General features: G+C 58.7%; 1 protein-coding gene across 7 annotated transcripts in view; it reads left to right on the top strand.

Moving 5' to 3' along the window:
- Atp11a (ATPase phospholipid transporting 11A) overlaps positions 1-20,197 on the top strand; it is a 112,916-nt gene that overhangs the window by 53,573 nt on the left and 39,146 nt on the right. For all 7 annotated transcript variants that reach the window (XR_009227821.1, XM_046454957.1, XM_058582714.1 and 4 more), the window contains exons 2-12: positions 1,371-1,493; positions 4,829-4,918; positions 7,416-7,496; positions 9,351-9,458; positions 10,282-10,410; positions 12,382-12,485; positions 12,803-12,853; positions 15,265-15,329; positions 15,903-15,984; positions 17,833-17,983; positions 18,748-18,945. Coding sequence is in view for 6 of the 7 variants with exons in the window: in XM_046454957.1 (XP_046310913.1) it covers positions 1,371-1,493; positions 4,829-4,918; positions 7,416-7,496; positions 9,351-9,458; positions 10,282-10,410; positions 12,382-12,485; positions 12,803-12,853; positions 15,265-15,329; positions 15,903-15,984; positions 17,833-17,983; positions 18,748-18,945 (1,182 nt within the window). In the remaining variant the exon portion in view is untranslated. The remainder of the gene's footprint in view (positions 1-1,370; positions 1,494-4,828; positions 4,919-7,415; positions 7,497-9,350; positions 9,459-10,281; positions 10,411-12,381; positions 12,486-12,802; positions 12,854-15,264; positions 15,330-15,902; positions 15,985-17,832; positions 17,984-18,747; positions 18,946-20,197) is intronic.

The following is a 20,197-nucleotide window of genomic DNA, read 5'->3' as shown; positions in this document are numbered from 1 at the left end:
AGCATAGGCACGTCGGCCAGGTGAGGGAGGGCCAGGTGCAGGGAGGACGGCCAGGTGTGGGAGGGCCAGGTGCAGGGAGGAGGACGGCCAGGGGTGGGAGGGCCTGGGGTCTGTGGCCAGGTGTGGGAGGGCCAGGTGCGAGGAGGACGGCCAGGGGTGGGAGGGCCAGGTGCGAGGAGGACGGCCAGGGGTGGGAGGGCCAGGTGCAGGGAGGACGGCCAGGGGTGGGAGGGCCAGGTGCAGGGAGGAGGAGGATGGCCAGGGGTGGGAGGGCCAGGTGCAGGGAGGAGGAGGACGGCCAGGGGTGGGAGGGCCTGGGGTCTGTGGCCAGGGGTGGGAGGGCCAGGTGCGAGGAGGACGGCCAGGGGAGGGAGGGCCAGGTGCAGGGAGGACGGCCAGGGGTGGGAGGGCCAGGTGCAGGGAGGAGGAGGATGGCCAGGGGTGGGAGGGCCAGGTGCAGGGAGGAGGAGGACGGCCAGGGGTGGGAGGGCCTGGGGTCTGTGGCCAGGGGTGGGAGGGCCAGGTGCAGGGAGGACGGCCAGGGGTGGGAGGGCCTGGGGTCTGTGGCCAGGGGTGGGAGGGCCAGGTGCAGGGAGGAGGACGGCCAGGGGTGGGAGGGCCAGGTGCAGGGAGGACGGCCAGGTGAGGGAGGGTGCGGGCCTGGGATGGAGGTGTCCCCGGGCGGGGTGTGTGGCCTGTGTTTTGCTCCTGCCTCTGCCCATCTCTGGTGCAGTGACTGTGCCCTCGGGGATGGGACTGGCTGGGCCCAGTGTAGGTTACTGTCTGGAAGTCCCTGCAGGAGAGGAGGAGGGCCCAGCGGTGAGGGCTGCAGACCCCCTGGTGGCCGAGGTCACCAGACCCCCTGGTGGCCCAGGTCCCCACTGCTTTCTGGCTGTGGTCGGGCTGGACAGGGCGTGAAGGATGTGTTCAGAGCTCCTTGCTGCCCCTGAGGGTCATGCTCAGCATCTGGCCTCCGTCAGGCCCGTGTCCTCTCTTCCTAGGAAAGCCTCGTCGAGTGACGCTGATGGCTGAGTCAGGGTTTGTGTTCTGATTTTGTTGGAAAGTGTGTTTCTTTCCTGAAACCTTAAGATGTTGCTGTCAGGTTCCCGCATAAACTCAGCCCATGCCTTCTCCACTCACAGCCATGCGGGGAGCACCCCGCGGGGAGCACGCCGGGTGCCACCTGGGGGACTGTCCGGGGAGCAGATGCCCTCATTCTAGGGCAGGGAGCAGTGCTGAGGCTGGAGTGGGGCCAGGTCCTCCCTGCGGCCCTCTGGGTCAGTGGGACCCTCTGGGTTCAGACGAATGGGCCCAGGAGGAACTTGCGGGGCAATCCCCAGGTGCTCACGGACCCTCTCTTCTGCCCACAGTGTGCAGGAGAGGAGAACTGGGTGGACAGCAGGACCATCTACGTGGGACACAAGGAGCCGCCTCCGGGAGCAGAGGCCTACATTCCACAGAGATACCCTGACAACAGGATCGTCTCCTCCAAGGTAGCCCTGGCCCTGGCCCTGGCCCGCGTGACCACAGTTGACCAGGGACGTGGCTGCAGGCTTGGTGCTTTCTGAGCTCACGGCTGCCAGCGTGCATGTGGTGTGCCGAGGTGTAGGCCCTGGGGCCCAGAGCCAGACCTGCTTCGTCCACTCCTTGACGCGTCAGCCTGCGCACACTGCTCGGTGCCCACGTGGCATCCAGGGTGGGCACCCACATTTGACAACGATGCTTTACGATACGGAAGGCCAGCTCCTCGGAGCCCTTCCCGTGGGTTTATTCCACCTGCAACAGCAGCGTCAAGGAATCATAGTAGCTGTAATCTCCAGAAACACGACGGGGGTGCATACAATGCTCAAAAGCAAAATCCCAACCAAATGACATCCTCTGTGGTCACAGACCCGATACCAGATGCAGGAGTGAGCTGAGAGGGCTCCGCTGAGGCGCACCGGGCCTCGTTCAGGACTCGCGCTCACCAGCTCTCACTGAGCGCGGTTTCTACACTGACATGTGCTTCCCCGGCCCCCAGGAGGCCCGAAATTTGAACCCCTCATGAGCATGTTTCCTAAGACCAGTGTCTCCGCAGTACGCGTGCCAAGCAGAGCTTGGTGGCACTTGTGGGGACCCTGTGCAGACCTGTGAGCCGCACACCATCAGTGCCACGTCCTGTGTGGAATGTGTCGTAGGCCCTGGCCACCCAGCTCCCCTGGCCTGGCTTCTCCCCCAGGCACAGAGCTCGGCCACCAGCATGTCCCATTCAGGGCCGAAAGCTCTGTGCAGGCTGCTGGGGCGCTGCCAGCACCGGCTCCTCGCTGACCCGCACCCTGGGATTTGGGAGAGCTGAGCTGTGCTGTCCACCTGCCTAGCAGTGGCCCCCACCCCTGCCCCTTGGCGCTCTAGGTGTGCCAGGGCTAGCCTACTCTGCTGTGTTTTCCTTCTTAAATGTTCCTGTGCCCACCGCCCTCTGGCCCAGAGGCCCTACGCCCTGCCCCCTCCCTGCCTCGCCAGAGCAGCCAGGCCTGGGTTTAGATTAAGGAAACCACACCCAGGCTGGGCGGGGATTCGGGACCAGGGCCCTTCATGCCCAGAAGCTCTCAGGCAGGAACCAGCAGAATTCAGTCAACACACTTGTCAAGAGTGGTCCACGGCCCACCGGGAAGAGCCTGAGCAGCTTCCGTCTCAGCTGGGTGCGCTCGCCAGCGGCTGCCCACCAAGTCATCCTCACCTTCACAAGAGGCGGCGGGCACCCTGATCTCAGGGCCACCAAGGTGCTGACGGGAAGTTTCAAGGGAAATCTGCGTGCACACAGCCACCTGTGTGACCAGGTCCAGGAGGGGAGGGAAGGCGCAGAGGGCGTGCCCTGGGGTGCTGGGCGGCATCGGTTCCCAGGAGCCCTGGGGGACTCTTGAGCAGCACTTGAGCAGTCGTCGTTGCCTCCTCTTGGGTAACAGCTCGGGGTGTGGAAGGTGCTGTTCACTTTGTGGCACACAAGTGTCTGGATTTGGAGAGTGTGGGTGGCGACGTCTCGGTATCTTCTTGGGAGAACATTTTGTTTCGACATAAAAGCAAACTTCTGGCTAGGACTTTTCAAGTGCCCCACACAGCACTTGGCAGGTTCGCTGTTGGTAGATGGGGCTGGGGAAGCACTGCCCCGTGGTGCGTCCGGGTTCTGTTCCTTTGGGGAACGCATTGGCAGAAGAGGAAAGAACAAACAGCTGCCATCATGGCCCCGCCTGTCCTGCCTCAGCACCCCCGGGGAGACCGGCGCTCGGGAGGGTGATGGCCGCCTCAAGCCCCAGTCCACCTCAGGCCACAAGACCCCGGCGTTCCCTGCTTGGCCCTCAGGAGGCTGCAGAGTTAAAGTGCTGCGTCTGCACTGCCACCCCTGGCCTTGAGGAACGCTGAGCCACTTTGCATTATTGGAAAGCAGGGGCACCTCTGCCCACTGGTATCTCTGCCCGTTGGTAGACACAGGGATGTTTCAGTGACTTGTATTTGCATAAGTGACTTCCACGTCTGTCCTATCGTTTAAGCTCTAAAATGACTATTCCCAGGCCGTGGACCACTCTCAACAAGTGCGTTGACTTAATTCTGCTGGTGCCTGCAGAATAGAATAGGCCACTGTTACTTCTTACTCCCAAAGTACTCATGAAGACACTCAGGCTTGGCAGCAGAGCCCGAGGCCCTCTGCTGCGCCTGCCCTCCAGTGCTTCACGGTGATCCTGCAGCTCCCACAGCCACGCTCCAGCCACGGGGGCTTTCTGCCCTTTACGTCCCTATTCCCAATCACAGATGAAACATGCCTCCATTCCGCGTGAGTCGGTCACCCTCCTGGTGGACCAGGGTTCAGGCCTCAGAGCCTTCTGGGGACAGCCATGTGGGCACTGGGGCTGGCTCCATTTCAGGTCAAGAGCAGCTGAGACTTCAGGCCAGTTCTGGGTGTTTCGCGTCCATCCTGGCTGGTGCGGGGCAGAGTTCCTTAGTTGGTCTCCTTGCCGCATGACTGCAGGAGAAGCAGGTAGCGCACTGTCAGCCGCACTGCCGGCCAGTCACACGGCCAGAGCCGGCTTGCCGGGTGCAGCCGGAGGCAGGCCGAGTTCCCGCTCCAGAGGCCACGCTGCGCTCTCTGCTGAGGGTGGGAGCAGAGCGCCTGAAGACCCTGTGAGCGAGGATGTGCAGGCCTTTCAGTTGCCTGGTCTGACTCCGCTTGCAGTCGGGGGAGATGCGAGTTTGCAAGTTCCCAAGCCCAGTGCTTGCTGTAGGTTAGCTGCATCTGAGGTATTGCTCTCAGCACAAGAGCTGAGTGAACGGTCGGAGCAAACCAGAGGCAGGAACCATCTGCAGGTCCCCGGCGCCTGCCAAGAAGGGACGGGCCCTCACCTGCCCTCATGGACGTGGCCCCCTGCCATGTGCACCTGCCACCACCAGCCTGGGTCACACAGCTGGGTCAGCGTGCAGGAGGCAGCAAGGGAAGGGAGGCTGTGGGAGAGTGGCCTACGCAGCATCCGGTCTTCATGTAGAACCGCTCTCCAGCGGGTCTGCAGTTCAGACTGCAGGATGTGCTCTCCAAACCTGCCCCGCGTTGCTGCCTGATTCCAGGGAATGCAGAATCAGGCAGCAACGCGGGGCAGGTTTGGAGAGCACATCCTGTTTTAGCAGCTTCTTGGGTCAACAAGTTAATAAATGGTGAACAACTCCACCAGATTTTGAATTATGAGTTTTGTGTCCAAACTGAATGTTTTGCACTTTGAAATCTGGGCTGCTTATCGTGTGGTGGGAATGACACTGCACAAGGCACAACCATCCCGACGCTTAGTGTTGCTTTTCTTTTACGCAGTACACGTTTTGGAACTTCATACCCAAGAACTTATTTGAACAATTCAGAAGAATAGCCAACTTTTACTTTCTTATCATATTTCTGGTACAGGTAAGGCCCATCTTGTTTTCTGTCTCATCAAATGTAAATTAGATAGATGATGTTTATTCATGAGTAATCGACGTGTGGCTTCTAATAAAGAGCAAGGACAGGGTGCCCCGTGACCATGGCTCGCTCACTTGGTTCTCTGAGACCCTTCTCAGCTAAAACACTTGGGATCACTATGTGTCCAAGCTGACTGTCCTACACCTTTCTCCTGGAACCCAGGGGGGACCCAGCCCAGCCACGTTGCTCCGCTCATTCTCTTTCTGCGTGTGTGGTACTTCAGAGAAAATCCAAAGAAGTCACACACCTGACATCAGCAACTCTGGAGACTGATGTAGGAGGATGGCAAGTTTGAGGCCAGCCTCAGCAACTTAGCAAGACTCTGTCTCAAATAAAAAATAAAAAGAGCTGGGAATGTAGCTCACACCCCTGGGTTTAATCCCCAGAACCAAAATAAAAGAAACAGGAAGAGACTAAGAGACGAGACAGAGAGACAGCATGGCTGGGGCATGACTGGGGAGCAGACGTCTGTCAAGAACACCGTCCAGCTTCTCTGTCATACAGAATACCAGCCAGTGGTTTTCAATTTCCCTCACATTGAATTACCCAAGTAATGCAATGGAAGCGTGACCCCAGAGGCAGTGTTTCAGATGAGCATGCACCAGATTTGGGTCTCTGCCACTTACCACACATGGCTTCCTTCAGCACACCCCTTCACAAAATGACTGTAATCTGCGAAAGCCAGCAGAACAGGCCACGTGCCTCTTGCCCAATGCTCCTCTGTCAGAGGGTAAAGTGAGCTCCACAAAGTGCTTTAAGTAGGTAGAAGCCAATGAGGGGGTTGGGAAGTAAAGGTGACGGTGCGGGTGTGGGTATAGGTGGTGGAGCTGGATGTGGAGTGGTAGGGATGGTGGTTCTGGTGATGGAGGTGGAGATGTGGAGGTAGTTGGGAGATGGTGGTGGTGATGCTGATGCTGATGGGGGAGATATAGAGGTAGAAATGGTCTAGGTGTTCGGGGGTGGTGGTGGTAGAGATGGTTCAGGGAGACTAGTGGAGATGCTAGTGGGGGTGGTGTGGAGATGGTGGTGGAGGTGGAGGTGGTAGTGGTGGAGATGGTGGTTCTGATGGTGGAGGTGGAAATGGTGGTTCTGATGGAGGGGTTAGTGGTAAAGATGGTGGCTCTAGTGGTAGAAGTAGTAGTGGAGATGCTGGTGAGGGTGGTGTGGAGGTGGAGGTGGTGGTGGTGGTGGTGGTGAGGGAGATGGTGGCTCTAGTGGTGGAGGTGGTAATGGAGATTCTGGTGGGGGTGGTGTGGAGGTGGTGGTGTTGGAGGAGGAGATGGTGGTTCTAGTGGTGGAGGTGGTAGTAGAGATGCTGGTGGGGGTGGTGTGGAGGTGGTGGTGGTGGTGGTGGTGGTGGAGAAGATAGTGGTTCTAGTGGTAGGTGGTAGTGGAGGTGCTGGTGAGAGTGGTGTAGAGGTGGAGATGGTGGTGATGGTGGTTCTAGTGGTGGTGGTGGTGGTATTGGTGGAGGAGGTGGAGGAGATAGTGGTTCTAATGGTGGAGGTGGTAGCAGAGATGCTGGTGGTGGTGGAGGTGGAGGAGATGGTGGTTTTAGTGGTGGAGGTGGTAGTAGAGATGCTGGTGGGGGTGGTGTGGAGGTGGGGGTGGGGTGGAGGAGATAGTGGTTCTAATGGTGGAGGTGGTAGTAGAGATGCTGGTGGCGGTAGTGAGGAGGTGGAGATGGTGGTGGTGGTGGAAGAGAGAGTGATTCTAGTGGTGGAGGTGGTAATGGAGATGCTGGTGGTGATGGTGTGGAGGTGGGGGTAGAGGTGGAGGTGGTTCCGATGGTGGAGGAAGTGGAGGTGGTTCTGATGGTGGAGGTGGTTCTGATGGTGGGGTAGATGTGGAGGTGGTGGTGGAGGTAGATGTGGAGGTGGTGGTGGAGGTGAGTGGTGGTGGTGGTAGAGATGGAAGTGGAGGTGATGGTGGAGGTAGTGGTGGAGGTAGAGGTTGATGGAGGTGGTGGTGGTGGTGTTGGTGGAGGTGGAAGTGGTGGTAGAAGTAGAGGTGGTCATGGAGGTGGAGATAGTGGTGTTGGAGGTGGAGATGGTGGAGGTGGTGATAGAGGTGGCTCTGATGGTGGAGGTAGTAGTGGAGATGGTTCTCGTGGTGGTGGAGGTAGTGGTTGGAGGTAGAGGTGGTGGTGGAGGTGAAGGTGGTTTTGATGGTGATGGTGGAGGTGGTTTTGATGGTGGAGGTGGAGGTGGTGGTGGAGGTGGAGGTGGTGGTGGGGATGGTAGAGATAGTAGTTCCGGTGGTGGAAGCAGTAGTGGAGATACTTGTAGGGGTGGTGTGGAGGTGGCGATGGTGGAGGTGGAGGTGGTGGTAGAGGTGGAGGTGGAGGTGGAGGTGGTGGTGGGGTTGGTGTGGAGCGGGGTCATCAGCTGTCTGTGATTGCTGCAGCTGTTTGAGAATGATTCCCTGGCTGTGTTCATTGCAGCTGATCATCGATACACCCACCAGTCCCGTGACAAGTGGACTCCCGCTGTTCTTTGTCATCACTGTCACCGCCATCAAACAGGTGAGAGTGCCACAGACGGGAAGGTAGGCTGCCTCTGGCTTTGTCATGAATGCCACCTTAAACTCGAAGCAAGGCAGCCTCGCTTGTTGCAGCTGGCATGTGGAAGAGTTCACTTCCGTAGTTTTTCAGGTTGACGCTTGAGGCAGAATGAGAGCTTTGGTTGCGTTTTTGGTGCCCCCATCTGAGATGATTGGTCTCCGTGCTCTGAGCCAACCAGAGAGGTCCCTGGCTCAGCTGTGTGACATAGCTGCTGCATGTCCTGTGCAGGTGGTGGGTGTGGATCACGGAGTGCTGACCCCTGAGGTGCGGCGTGTCCTTCCGTCCTGATGGGTGAAGCCCAGGACTGACACTGGGAACGTAGGTTTCACTGAGCATTTTCCCCAGCTTAGTGGTACATCCTCAGCACTCTTTACTCCAAGAAAACTTTTGTCACCCCAAAAAGAAGCCTGTTCCCATCAGCTATCATCCTGCGGTTCCTCTTCTCCCAGCCCCTGGCAAAGACCAACTCAGTACGCCCTGCAGAATCACACAGTGTGTGGTCCCTATCCACCTGGGGTGCTGGTGCTTCATCACAAGCGATGCTAGTTCAAAAAAACAATGCTTTTTAATATGAACAGTGCACCAGCTAGTTCACCCACCATCTGAGGCCAGGTGGGTGGGGCTTCCGCCTTGGGCTGTGGCGAATGCTGCTTAGAACACGTGTGTGCATCTTGGGTGGATATAGGTCTCTTTTCCCATTTGTTTGTTTTAACTGACACTTAATAATTGTATATCTTACACATTGATGGGTGCACAAGGCTTCGCTCCTTGGGGCATACGCCTCGGAATTGCTCTGCGGTCTGAGTGGTGGCGAGGAGTCCCTGAGTGCTCCCACACCATGCGTCACACACCGGCAGGCAGGTTTTGCTGGCTCCATGATCTGCCAGTGCTGGGTGCCAGCTCCTGACCACAGCCGTCCTCACATTTGTGACGTGGCATCTTGACTGGTGTTTCCCTAGCAGCCAGTGATGCTTCTCACATGCTCATTGGCCATTTCTGCATCATTTTTAGAGAAATACCTGCACACCCTTTGCTGACTTTTACATGGGCTTCCTTTTGTATGGGTGAGCTGTAAGAATTCTCCATTCACTGCAGACACAAGTTCTTTATCTGCTGCAAATGGATGAACCCTGTGGACTTGATTCAGTGTTTTTGAGTCAGTTTTTCATGTGAGACATCTGGATGATTTACAAATGGCAATTTCTAATTAAATTCTTGATGCTCAAATTTGTGCTGACAAAGCTGTGCTTTTTCAGTGTGAGTCTTTTTTTAAAGCCTAAAGCATGTTACCAGTGACATGCAGTGAGCCCAGCCATTAGAGGAAAGGGCCCTGGAGGCGCCATGTACGGATTCACTCTAGATTGGAGTAGTGTGGGGTGGAGCTGCACTCAGGACAGGTGAGGGCTGCACGTTCTCCTCCTTGGTGTCCAGGCCTCGATGTGAGGATGTCTGGATTTGCTTTTTAATATAAACTGTGAGGAGCCCTTGAGAGTTCCCTGGTGTTACTTTGAGTTATGTTTCTCCCCCACGGCAGTCTGGAAGTTCATTTAGAGAGCAGACCCTCCAGGAGAGCAGACAGCAGGGTCGGGAGTGCTGGCCAGCACCTGCCGCCCCAGCGAGCCTTTGCAGGGTTTGGTGTGTCACACACAGGCTGATCACTTGCTCATCTGTTAGGAGGTGGTCCCCAGGGTGTGTCGTGGGTGTGGGCAGTGGGTAGCTGTAAGACATTCATGACAGTCGCTGGACCTTGGAGACCCCACCCCCGGGCTTAGGGGAGGCGTGACTGACACCTGCTCTCCTCTGCCTGGCTTCCAGGGCTACGAGGACTGGCTCCGTCACAAGGCCGACAATGCTATGAACCAGTGTCCCGTGCACTTCATCCAGCACGGCAAGCTCGTCCGCAAGCAGAGCCGGAAGCTGAGAGTAAGTGACAGCCGACACGTGCCCCTGTCTAGACCATGCCTGCCTGGTCCAGATCATGTGTACCTGGTCTAAAGCATATGCCTGTTTCTAATCACATGTGCCTTGTTTTCAGAGTGACCGCTGAAATATGTGCATGGCCTAGACCACCTGTGCCTGGTCTAGATCACGTGTGTGTGCCTGGTTCACATCACGTGGGCCTAGTCTAAATCACATGTGCCTGCTGTAAATCAATAGGATAGCAGTCTACAAGAGCGTTTTGAATAACTTCTCAGTGGACTGGCAGAGACAGACATCCTGCCGTGTTTAGAGGTGTTTTGAATTATTTAAGCAGATCCCTTTAGAGCCTTATGTTCTGAAGCACCTGTTCCTAGCCTTGTGGCTGGCCCCCAGCATTGGCCTATCCTGACCGTGAGCTTAGACTCCAGCCCTAGCGTCCCCACCCTCCATGAACCCCTGGCCCTGCCCTGGCCTGCTGCCCCCTCCCATCCTCTCCTGAGGCTCTGCCATCTGTCCTGCCTTGGGGCAGCACAAGGCACAGGGAGTGTGACAGGCCCTGGGTCGGTGTGTACCTCAGGACATGACCACAGCCCCTCTCCCCACCTTGGGGCGGATGCAGGCTCCAGAAGGCTTGCTGTCAGGCATTTAGGAAGCCCATGAGAACACGGCGCCTGCCTCGGGGCGTGCATGCTCCTCTGCAGGTGCTCCTGACTCTGAAGGACCACTCTGATCTGTGACCGTGTCTGTGATACCTGGCTGCAGGAGAAGGATCCAGGCCATCGCAGAGGCTGAGCGCTGGCCAACCGCCCCTCTCTCTGCCCTGCAGGTTGGGGACATCGTCATGGTCAAGGAGGATGAGACCTTTCCCTGTGACTTGATCTTCCTCTCCAGCAACCGTGGAGATGGGACCTGCCACGTCACCACTGCCAGCTTGGATGGGGAGTCAAGCCATAAAGTAACGTCCCCATGTCAAGATGCACTCTGGGCCTGGTGTCCAGACTCAGCTATGGCTACGGATGCTGACCTGCCATGGCAGTTGGTGTCCTTGGGGCATAGGGCCACCAGGGCCCCTTCCTTCTGGGGCACCGGGGCCGGCCCCCCATGTCTTTCCCCCGAGCTATCTCAGGTGACAAGTAACTCGCATGCTGGCCTGGGCGGTCCAGCCGGTGGGCTGAGTTCAGGGCTCCAGGAGGTCTGTCCATGTTAAGGTTCCACTCCGCTGGTCAGAGTTGGTGTCCTTCCTCGCCAAGAGCTGAGTGGAGGCTCCGCAGCTTGAGGTCTTGCCCGAGTGCTACGTGAGTGAGCCTCGCTAACACGGGAAGAATCCTCTGAAACCCTAACTAGCCTGTGGGCTCAGCATGGCTGCTGTGCTGGGGCTGTGCTACAGGAACTTCACCGTCAGAGAAAATAGGGCACCCTTCCCAGAAGTTTCCAAAGAGCTGTGAACAGGAGCTTGCCCCCTGGCTTGTGAGTGCTGGCTCCAGCCTGGTGCTGGACCACTCCTGGGTGAGAGCAGTTAGAAACTTTGCGTGGAAGCCTTGTCTTTACGGGATCACGGATGCACATGCCAGCCTTCCATGGTCATCTGCCGTGTCTTAGTGTGAAGCCCGTGGACTCTTTTCAGTTTTGTGTTCATGTTTTCTCTGTAGTGCATCCTAGGAGGATTAGCCTTCTCCATAGTGACAGTCCATGGGGCAGTGGCTTCTCTGGACAGTGCTGGGCTCGGGTGTGAGCCTGGGAGGACCAGGTCAGAAACCCTGGGACCCGTGAGCCCTCCCACCCCCTGGCAGAGGCCTGCTATCTGGACCTGCCCCTGGGCCCAGGCATCTGGCTCTACTGGGGGAAAGCACAGTGGCCTGTCCCTCCCCAGGACTGAAGGTCAGAGTCGCTGCTGGCGGACTCTGCCTTTGCACTCTGCATGTTAATTGTTCCCTGAAGTCACGCCCCTGCATTTGGTTTGGCTCCGGGGCAGGAGTTATGGGAACCCTGTCTTTGAGGGCAGAGCGTGGGGTGGGAGGCCCAGCTGATGTCCGGGGAGCTGTGCTACGTGGGCCTTGCAGGGGCTTTTCCCGTGTGTGAGCCGGGAACAGACCTCCTCTCGGGGTCTGTGGGGACATGACTAGGGAAGCAAGTGCCCCGGGAGGTGGGGACAGCTCACTGTGTGTCTGCCCAGTGCCTGATCCTTAGAAAGGCGAGGAAAAGGAGACACTGGGCACTGCCTCCCCTCCGGACTCCTGGACATAGTCCTTCCTTCATTCCAGGGGAGAGCTGCAGCCCCTGGCCCTCCTGTCCCTGCCACAGGTGCTAGGGCAGCAGGTGCCAGCTCCTGGCTCTGACGGCAGCATGGGCATCACCAGGCTCCCCTTAGGAACACAGCCCTGGGGCTGCTCTGTGGGAAGCCAGGGGCCAGCCTGTAGCAGTGGCCTGGCAGCTTCCTGTGGCTCCGATGTGTGCGTGGGCTTGAGTGGCCCTCTGGTCCAGGCAACCCACGGTCACTCAGAAGCCATGCCGGCCCAGTGATGACAGGCGAGGGCAGCGGTGGCAGAGTGGGGAGGTAAACCAAGTGCAGCCAGAGGCCGGCCCTGGGAAGCACAGGCCACTGGCCTGGTTAGTGGCTACTACTGGGACAGATGAGTCCAACAGTCCAATTTTGGAGAATCCCAGCCGGCTTCTTTGCTGTGCTAGTGTTTAGGTGAGAGTTGGAGAGTTGGCGTTTCCTGGCCTCAAGCCGGGGGCAGACGGTGCTGCCGGGTCTTTCCAGGCTGTGAGCAGACACAGGCTTCCCCTCCCACGTCTCCCGGTGTCACGCTGGCCCTGCGTTGGGCTTGTGTGTGTGCACTGAAAACACCAGCGGGGGCTGCTCCCGGGTGGGCGGCCAGCGTGGCGCCAGGCTGGGTGGTGAGCTAGTGCCCCTGTCACTTTGCAGACACACTACGCGGTCCAGGACACCAAGGGCTTCCACACGGAGGAGGACGTCGATCGCCTGCATGCCACCATCGAGTGTGAGCAGCCGCAGCCCGACCTGTATAAGTAAGGCCCTGGAGGCGCACGGCGGGCGGGCCTCGGGGAGCACTGACTGGCAGGCGGGGCTGGACTGTCCACAGGCGCGCGAGGCCACTTCTGTTACTTTTTATGCAAACGCTGGAAGAGGCCCGTGGGTTAAGTGTTGAGGAAAAGCGAAGTCTGTTTATTTTGAGGAGGTAACTTGTAAGTGGAGTTAAGGAAGGCCACCCGATCCTGGCGGGGAGAACAGACTGAGAGGCCAGGGCCAGGGCGGGCCAGCGGCCAGTGGCCAGTGCACCCCAGGAGGGCCGAGGGCAGCACCGTGACTGGCTTCTCTGTTCCAGGTTCGTGGGCCGCATCAATGTGTACAGCGATCTGAACGACCCTGTGGTGAGGTGAGTGGCCGTGGCCATGGCCCCCCTGCTGCTCTGGGAGCGCTCCTTCCTCATGGGGGAGGGCTCCTTCCTCACGGGGGAGGGCTGGCCACCCGCAGCCTTCATGGTGGGGTCCCCTGAGGAATGCCCGGTTCTGCTCCTGGCTGCTTCCCAGGTGTGCATCTGTGCAGGTTAACTGAGGTGCCCCGGAACGCTCTGAGCAGGTCTGCCCTGAGCGTGGCCCCCTGGAGGGTCACTGCCTGGGCTGGACCAGGTCGGGAAGGGAGCCTGAGGGACATGCCCAGAGGAAGGGTGGCCAGCACCTCTCACAGCAAGCACACTGGTAGGCCTCAGCCCTGAGGTTGCAGGCTGCTGGTTTGGAGGATATTTACCAGTGTGTACACCTGCTTGAGGTCACCCCAGGGTGACCTTTGGGCTCAGGGCCAGACACCAGGAGCATCTGGGGGCTGGGTGCATGCACCGGCTCTGTCGCCGTGGTCCTGGCCGCTGTGGTCACATGTGGCACACCCACATGGGGCAGCAGCACCATGAGCCACCGAGGCCCTGGCTGCCGCCGTCAGTTGTCCCTGCTGAGCGCTGTCTGTGGTCTTGGGGGCTGTGTCTGATTTGCGGACTGGCAGTTGTCTGCAGTGGCACGTTCTAGGAACATGACTTGAGTGTGTTTGAGAGCTGCCCCTTTCTGGGAAGTCCCTTGGCCCGAGAAGGGGTCTGTCTTCCAATTCAGGCGGTCTCCAGATTGTCAGGGACAGACTCGGGGGGGATCAGACAAAGCAGTTACTGAGGTACCAGCCCCTGGGATCCCCTGGAAGGCCTGGGTCAGACAGCCGTGGGGCTTAGCAGGTCTCATTGTCGCCCATCCGTGGGCTGACCAGTGCTGTCCAGGTCTGTGGGGCGTGGCTTCGGCTTTCCTGGGTACATATTGAACCAAGGTAAGTCCCTGGTTGCTCTGAAAGAGAGCCTCCTTCTCAGTGGTGAGGGTTGGTTGGTACATGAATGAGGAGGTAGATGGGGCCTCGTCACCTGTGGGTGGATCTGAGGTGGCTTCCCAGACCTCCTGCTGTCGCTGTGATGCCAGGTGCCTCAGAGGGTGACGGCTGCCGGGTTATACTGACACCAATTCTAGTTTGGCCTTCTAATATTTGTACTGTTCAGTACACCTTTTAATACCTGGGGTTTTAAAGATATTTGTAGCTGTCGAAAACATGGAGGCTGTTAGCCACCTGTCCAATCCTCAGTCACACAGAGGGATAGTTCTTCTTCGTTCTCTTCAAACAAGAAGCAAAGCACTTTCTCAAGTAAATTATTTTTAGACTTCCCAGAGACCCACTCTAAACGGGCCGTTTGTTTTCATAAGTGCTTGTGACATCGATTATCCAAGTGTGCTGCTAACAGAAGCTGACAGCTCTGCACAGCCCCAGGAGCCATGTCTTTAGTGGCTGTCTGGCCGGGGCAGCAGGATGCCAGCTGCGCGCCTGGGGTGCTCCTCCGCGCGGTGCCCCTTGGCCCGAGGCCTCCCGGTCATCCAGCCGGTGAAGCAGAGCTGCGTAGGCCAAGTCACTGAACGTAGTCACGTATGTGACATTGGCGGTTCTCCCCCTCCATAGCGTAGGGACATCAGCCCACCAGCAGACAGCCCCAGCAGGTCCTAGCAGCTCTTCCTGCCCTCCAAGGGATCGGTAGGGTGTTGTCAGTAGCAAAATGTGCACACGCGCCTTCTGCCTATCGCGGCCACTGCTCAGGAGACGAGCGTGGCGTCATCCAGGAGCCACTGGAGGGCAAAGCCCCAGGAACAGCGTCTGCTGCCACGGGGCCCGTGCCTGCAGCAGTGCTCGGGCTTCAGGGAGTGACCCTGACCTCCATTGCTGCTTGTTTCCCCCAGAAACTCCCCTCAGGTCCCTTCCTCCAGGCCCCTTCTGCAGCCTGACTCCCAGGGATCACAAAGGCCACAGCCTCCCAGCTGTCACCTTCAAACCTGGTGGCACTGAAGAGACTCCCAAGTCTCACGAGGTTGTGATGGAAACAGCTCAAGTTTGAACAAAACGCACACCCTTGGCCTTTCCAGAACATTCTGGGGTCCCTAGAGCAGCCATCCTCAGACGCTGGCTCGTGGGGAACGGGTGCTGGACTGCCCCAGGGCCTCAGATGCAGTAGATCTGGATTTTCTGACGTGACACTGTTGGGATACCCAGGGGCCACCTTATGGCTCCTAGCAGGACTCTGTGGCAGCTTTCAGACTCTGGGCCCGGGTCAGGGCCTGGGGTCCCACTTCCAAGGGCAGTGGAGGGCCCGGCAGCCATACTTCCTTGGGGACCTGGCTGGCTTCGGTGACCTGCCATGACACTGGAGCCTCCACTGTCCTCTGCCTCTGGCCTCTGTTGCTTCACGTTCTGTGCCTGACCTTGTCTTCACAGGCCACTGGGATCAGAAAACCTGCTTCTCCGAGGAGCCACGCTCAAGAACACTGAGAAGATCTTTGGTAAATGTTTTAATTAGTAGTTGCTGGTCCCGCTTCTGAAAACAAGGCTGCCGTACACAGGGCTGGGGTGCTGTGTCCTTTACGGTGGCAGCTGTGCCTCACTGAGGACATTGTGCTGACGGGTGACAGCGACCCACAACGCCACATGCAAAAAATAGGCCTGCTCACGAGGCACATGTGGTTTGTGACTCAGAAACAACGTCGTATCTGGGGAGGACCCCAAGGGTCCTGCGGGAAGCCCTTGCACACACGGGACTTTGCCAACCGCCCGGTTCTGGCAGGCTGTCCCGTTTCAGTCACACGAGACGACTGTTTAAATACACAAGTGTGCGCTGCTGCAGAGACCCTGCAGACGTCACTCTTCACCTGATGTTATGGTGCACTCTCAAACTGCAGTTGTCCTCTGTGCAGGAAAGTCTTCGAAAACCCCCATGGTGACTCAGGGGCAGCCCCTTGTCTGGCACAATGAGAAGTGCCACTGTCTGGCCTGAGAGTCCATCCCACCAGGCCATGTGGCCCGTGCGCAGGCCAATGCCTCTGCGCGTGGCCATCGCGTTACCCTTCTGCTTTCAGGTGTGGCCATCTACACAGGCATGGAGACCAAGATGGCCTTGAACTATCAGTCGAAATCCCAGAAGAGATCTGCCGTGGAAAAGTAAGGGTCGGGGCAAGGGTGACGGCTGTGCCGTGGCCATGCCCTGGTCAGCCACTGGAGGCCAGACTGTCCCCTTGGCCTCGCTCCTCCGAGGTGCTGGAGGCAGTGTGGAGTAGCTGCACGGCTGACCACTCGGGGGGACTTGCTGATCTTTCTGTGAGGTAGAGGGCTCCCCTGCTTGGCCTAGCCTCAGCGCCCGAGGCCCAGCAGGTGCACCTGCTCCTGGAGGCTCCCTAAGTCCTGGCTCCCAGTGGGCCGTGGTGCCCCGCAGCTCCTTCCGCCAGGGGAGAGACCTCCAGACAGAGGTCTGGACATGGTTTTACTAAGGAGCCCTTAGCAGAGGCAGCTGTCCTCCTTAGACAGTGAGGCCCTCCAGCTGGGTCAAGGTAGTAGTGGATTCGCCAGAAGGTGTGGCCTGGAGTTCTGTTTTCTCTGCCCCTGGTAAAAGTGTGTCCCTCCTGGAGTGGACACCTGTGTGGCTTCTGAAGGCACTGGGTCTCTGTCTTCCATGGCTGCACGGAGCAGAGGGAGACGGACTCGTCAAGGGCAGGAGGCCTTTGTCCCCAGATGTCTGCATGTCTCGGGGCTTTCAGAAGTGCATGGTGGGAACTGGGAAGGAGCCCTTCTTAGACTTGCCGAGCCCTTTGCCAAAGCTAGGCCTCTATGGGCCTGCAGTGCTCAGTGCCCTTCAGTCAGTGCCCCACAGTGCTCAGTGTCCCAATGGTGCTCAGTGCCCCCACTATGCTCAGTGCCCCCATGGTGCTCAGTGTCCCCACTATGCTCGGTGCATCCACAGTACTCAGTGCCCCACAGTGCTCAGTGCCCTGCAGTGCTCAGAGCCCCCACAGTGCTTAGTGCCTACGCGGTGCTCAGTGCCCCCACTATTCTCAGTGCCCCAATAGTGCTCAGAGCCCCCACAGTGCTTAGTGCCTACGCAGTGCCCAGTGCCCCCATGGTGCTCAGTGCCCCCACTATTCTCAGTGCCCCAATAGTGCTCAGTGCCTCCACAGAGCTCAGTGCATTAACAGTGCTCAGTGCCCCCGCAGTGCTCAGTGCCCCCACAGTGCTCAGTGCTCCGACTATGCTCAGTGCCTCCACAGTGCTCAGTGCATCCACAGTGCTCAGTGCATCCACAGTGCTCAGCGCCCCGCAGTGCTCAGTGCCCCCACAGTACTCAGTGCCTACGCAGTGTTCAGAGCCTCACAGTGCTCAGTGCCCACACAGTGCTCAGCGCCCCGCAGTGCTCAGCGCCCACACAGTGCTCAGTGCCCACACAGTGCTCAGTGCCCCGCAGTGCTCAGTGCCCCACAGTGCTCAGTGCCTATGCAGTGCTCAGTGCCCACGCAGTGCTCAGTGCCCACGCAGTGCTCAGTGCCTATAGAGTGCTCAATGCCCCGCAGTGCTCAGTGCCCCCACAGTGCTCAGTGCCCACACAGTACTCAGTGCCCACACAGAGCTCAGTGCCCCACAGTGCTCAGTGCCTATAGAGTGCTCAATGCCCTGCAGTGCTCAGTGTCCCCCACAGTGCTTAGTTCCCTGCAATGCTCAGTGCCCCAACAGTGTTCAGTGTCCCGTAGTGCTCAGTGCCCCAATAGTGCTCAGGTGGCGTCCTCAGAAGTGGGGTTGGGTGCAGCATCCCTCCTGCTGACCGTCTTCCTGTCCTAGACTCTTGGCCTTGTGGTCTCTGGATTCCAAGCTAGTGATGATACAGTGTACACAGCTGGGCACTAGCCGGGCACCTCCTTGGAAACACGGCCCGCACGTCCCGCTTGTCCCACCTTGTGTGAGAGAGGCCGGTGGAGCCCCCCGTCGGCAGGGAGCCCGCATGACTCTGGCGTGGCGTTGCAGGTCAATGAATGTGTTCCTCATCGTCTACCTCTGCATTCTGGTGAGCAAGGCGCTGGTCAACACTGTGCTCAAGTACGTGTGGCAGAGCGAGCCCTTCCGGGATGAGCCCTGGTACAACCAGAAGACCGAGTCGGAGAGGCAGCGGAACCTGGTATGGAGGACGCCCTCCTCAGGGCAGGGGTGGCCGTCAGGCTTGCTGCCAGCACATGGTGGGGGGTCCTTGCCATAGTGGGGCATCGACCCTGAGCCGTCCTCGGGTGTCAGGAGCACACACCCAGGGCGCTGGTCCCCCTGGGAGATGTTCAGGACCACGCCTGAGAGGCCTTCCTGGGCTGCAGACCTGCCCAGTGCCCTGTGCTCGCAGGTGCTCAGGAAATGCTTGCCAGCGATTTGGGGATAGATGGCACCTGCTGAGACAAGCACAGGGAGAGAGGGGCTCAGACTCCAGAGCAAGGTCGTGTGTAGACCTTGCCCCGTGTGCTCGCCCAGGCCTGTGGGCAGAGAGGGCAGAGCAGGGCCGTGTGCAAACCTCGTGCCGTGTCTTTGCTGTGTGCAACAGCCTGCCCTCCCCAAAACTAACCTGGCTGCACGCATGGAATAAAGCCACACAGGTCGGTCCTTTTACCAGGCTCACGTCTCTGGCATCTCCTAGGTTTTCTCTTGGTGAGTTCTGCTGTTTGTCACGGATGTTCCAATCTGGTATCTCCGTCCGGTCAGCCTGTGTGGCGCCGTGTCCCTGGTGGCACGCTTGTGTTGACAGGCAAAGTCTGCCCCTGGCCTGGGTGAGGATGTGACCAGGCGTGGCCTGCTGCCCAGCAGCCCTCACTGTGGACTTGGGCAGGCAGTCTGGCTCGCCTGCACCCTGCATGAGGCTTGGCCCTGGGGGACGTGGGTACTGAGGAGCTGTGTGCTCAGTTCCTCAGGGCCTTCACGGACTTCCTGGCCTTCATGGTGCTCTTCAACTACATCATCCCCGTGTCCATGTACGTCACCGTGGAGATGCAGAAGTTCCTTGGATCCTACTTCATCAGCTGGGATGAGGACATGTTCGACGAGGAGACAGGAGAGGGGCCTCTGGTCAACACGTCCGACTTGAACGAGGAGCTGGGTCAGGTCAGTGTCGCCCGATTCTTCCTGAAGGGTTAGTGCTGTCCCCTGTGTCCAGAGGTGCAGGTGCAAGATGCCTGTGCTGTGGCCCCGCTGGTGGTAGGTGAGCTGTCTCTATTGGGATTCATGCACGTCGGCTCTCCTGTGACCCGTGAGAGACGCGCGCGCTGGCATGGACTCTGCGCGGCCTTTGGTAGGGCTTTCGTGTTCATAGCGTGTGCAAGGTCAGTTGTGTCAGCGGCCCTGGTTAGCCCATCCGTGACCTTGCTCATTCTGGGCCTTCATGGTGTGAGCTGAAGAACCAGGTGCCTCTCTAGAGATGGCAGGTGGACGTGGGCATCCTCATGGCCCCATGCCTCACCCCTAGCATCGGGTCTGTACTCTGTGCCGTGGGGACGGCCCTGCCAGCTTGTGGTGCAGATCACACAAAAAAGTGGACGCGAGGTGTCCTCTGTGGGGTCTGGGAATGGCCACGGATGGGGTCACTGTCGCTGCCCCCTTACCCCCAGCCGAGGTGCCAAAGTCCCCACAGTGTGAGGGCACAGCTGTGTACGCCAGGCCTGCAGATCCGCAGCACTGCCCTGCATGGGAGAACCACAGGAAGGGGGTTCCTTCGTCCTCACTGGCCTCACAGTGGCCTTCCCACAGCCCCAGTCTAGCCTTTTCTGCTCTGTCACCATTTGGAGGTGGCCCAAGGTAATTCACCGCCTTGTGTAATTCAGTAGCCTTAAAGCAACGCTTTAGACTGGCAACTGCGTCCTGACCCCTCCCACCCCCAGGACCCCAGCAGAGGCTATTGATGGGTGGTTAGCCTCTGCCTGGGACCCTAGACCTGCCTCCTGTGAGGGGGCACTGCCCTCAGAGGTGGGACTGTGCTCTGATGTCTAACTGGACATTCCTATGGCTCCTCCTGTGAGGGGCGGGCTGCTCTCTGATTGGACATTCCTGTGGCTCCTCCCATGAGGGGCGGGTCGCTTTCTGATTGGACATTCCTGTGGCTCCTCCCATGAGGGAGCCGGTCGCTGACTTATTGGACGTTCCAATGGCTCCTCCTGTGACAGGCAGGTTGCTGTCTCACTGGACGTTCCTCTGGCCGCTCCCGGGACGGGCCGGTCACTGTTGCTTCAGTGCTGCCCAGGTCTTAGCTCAGGGGTGAGGTCTTCGCCGCTGGAGTCCCGAATCCTATTTCATGTGTTCCTGAGAAATTCCGTGGCAGGGGTTTTTCTGTGGGAAGAGCAATGTCGAGCCGGGCCCAGGG

Source organism: Marmota monax, unplaced genomic scaffold, assembly GCF_021218885.2.
Source record: "Marmota monax isolate L192 unplaced genomic scaffold, Marmota_monax_Labrador192_F-V1.1 WCK01_AAM20220418_F8-fsc00026, whole genome shotgun sequence".
Classification (NCBI taxonomy): Eukaryota; Metazoa; Chordata; class Mammalia; order Rodentia; family Sciuridae; genus Marmota; species Marmota monax.
Note: the sequence above shows the minus strand (reverse complement) of the source record. Positions and strands in the feature narration are given on the sequence as shown.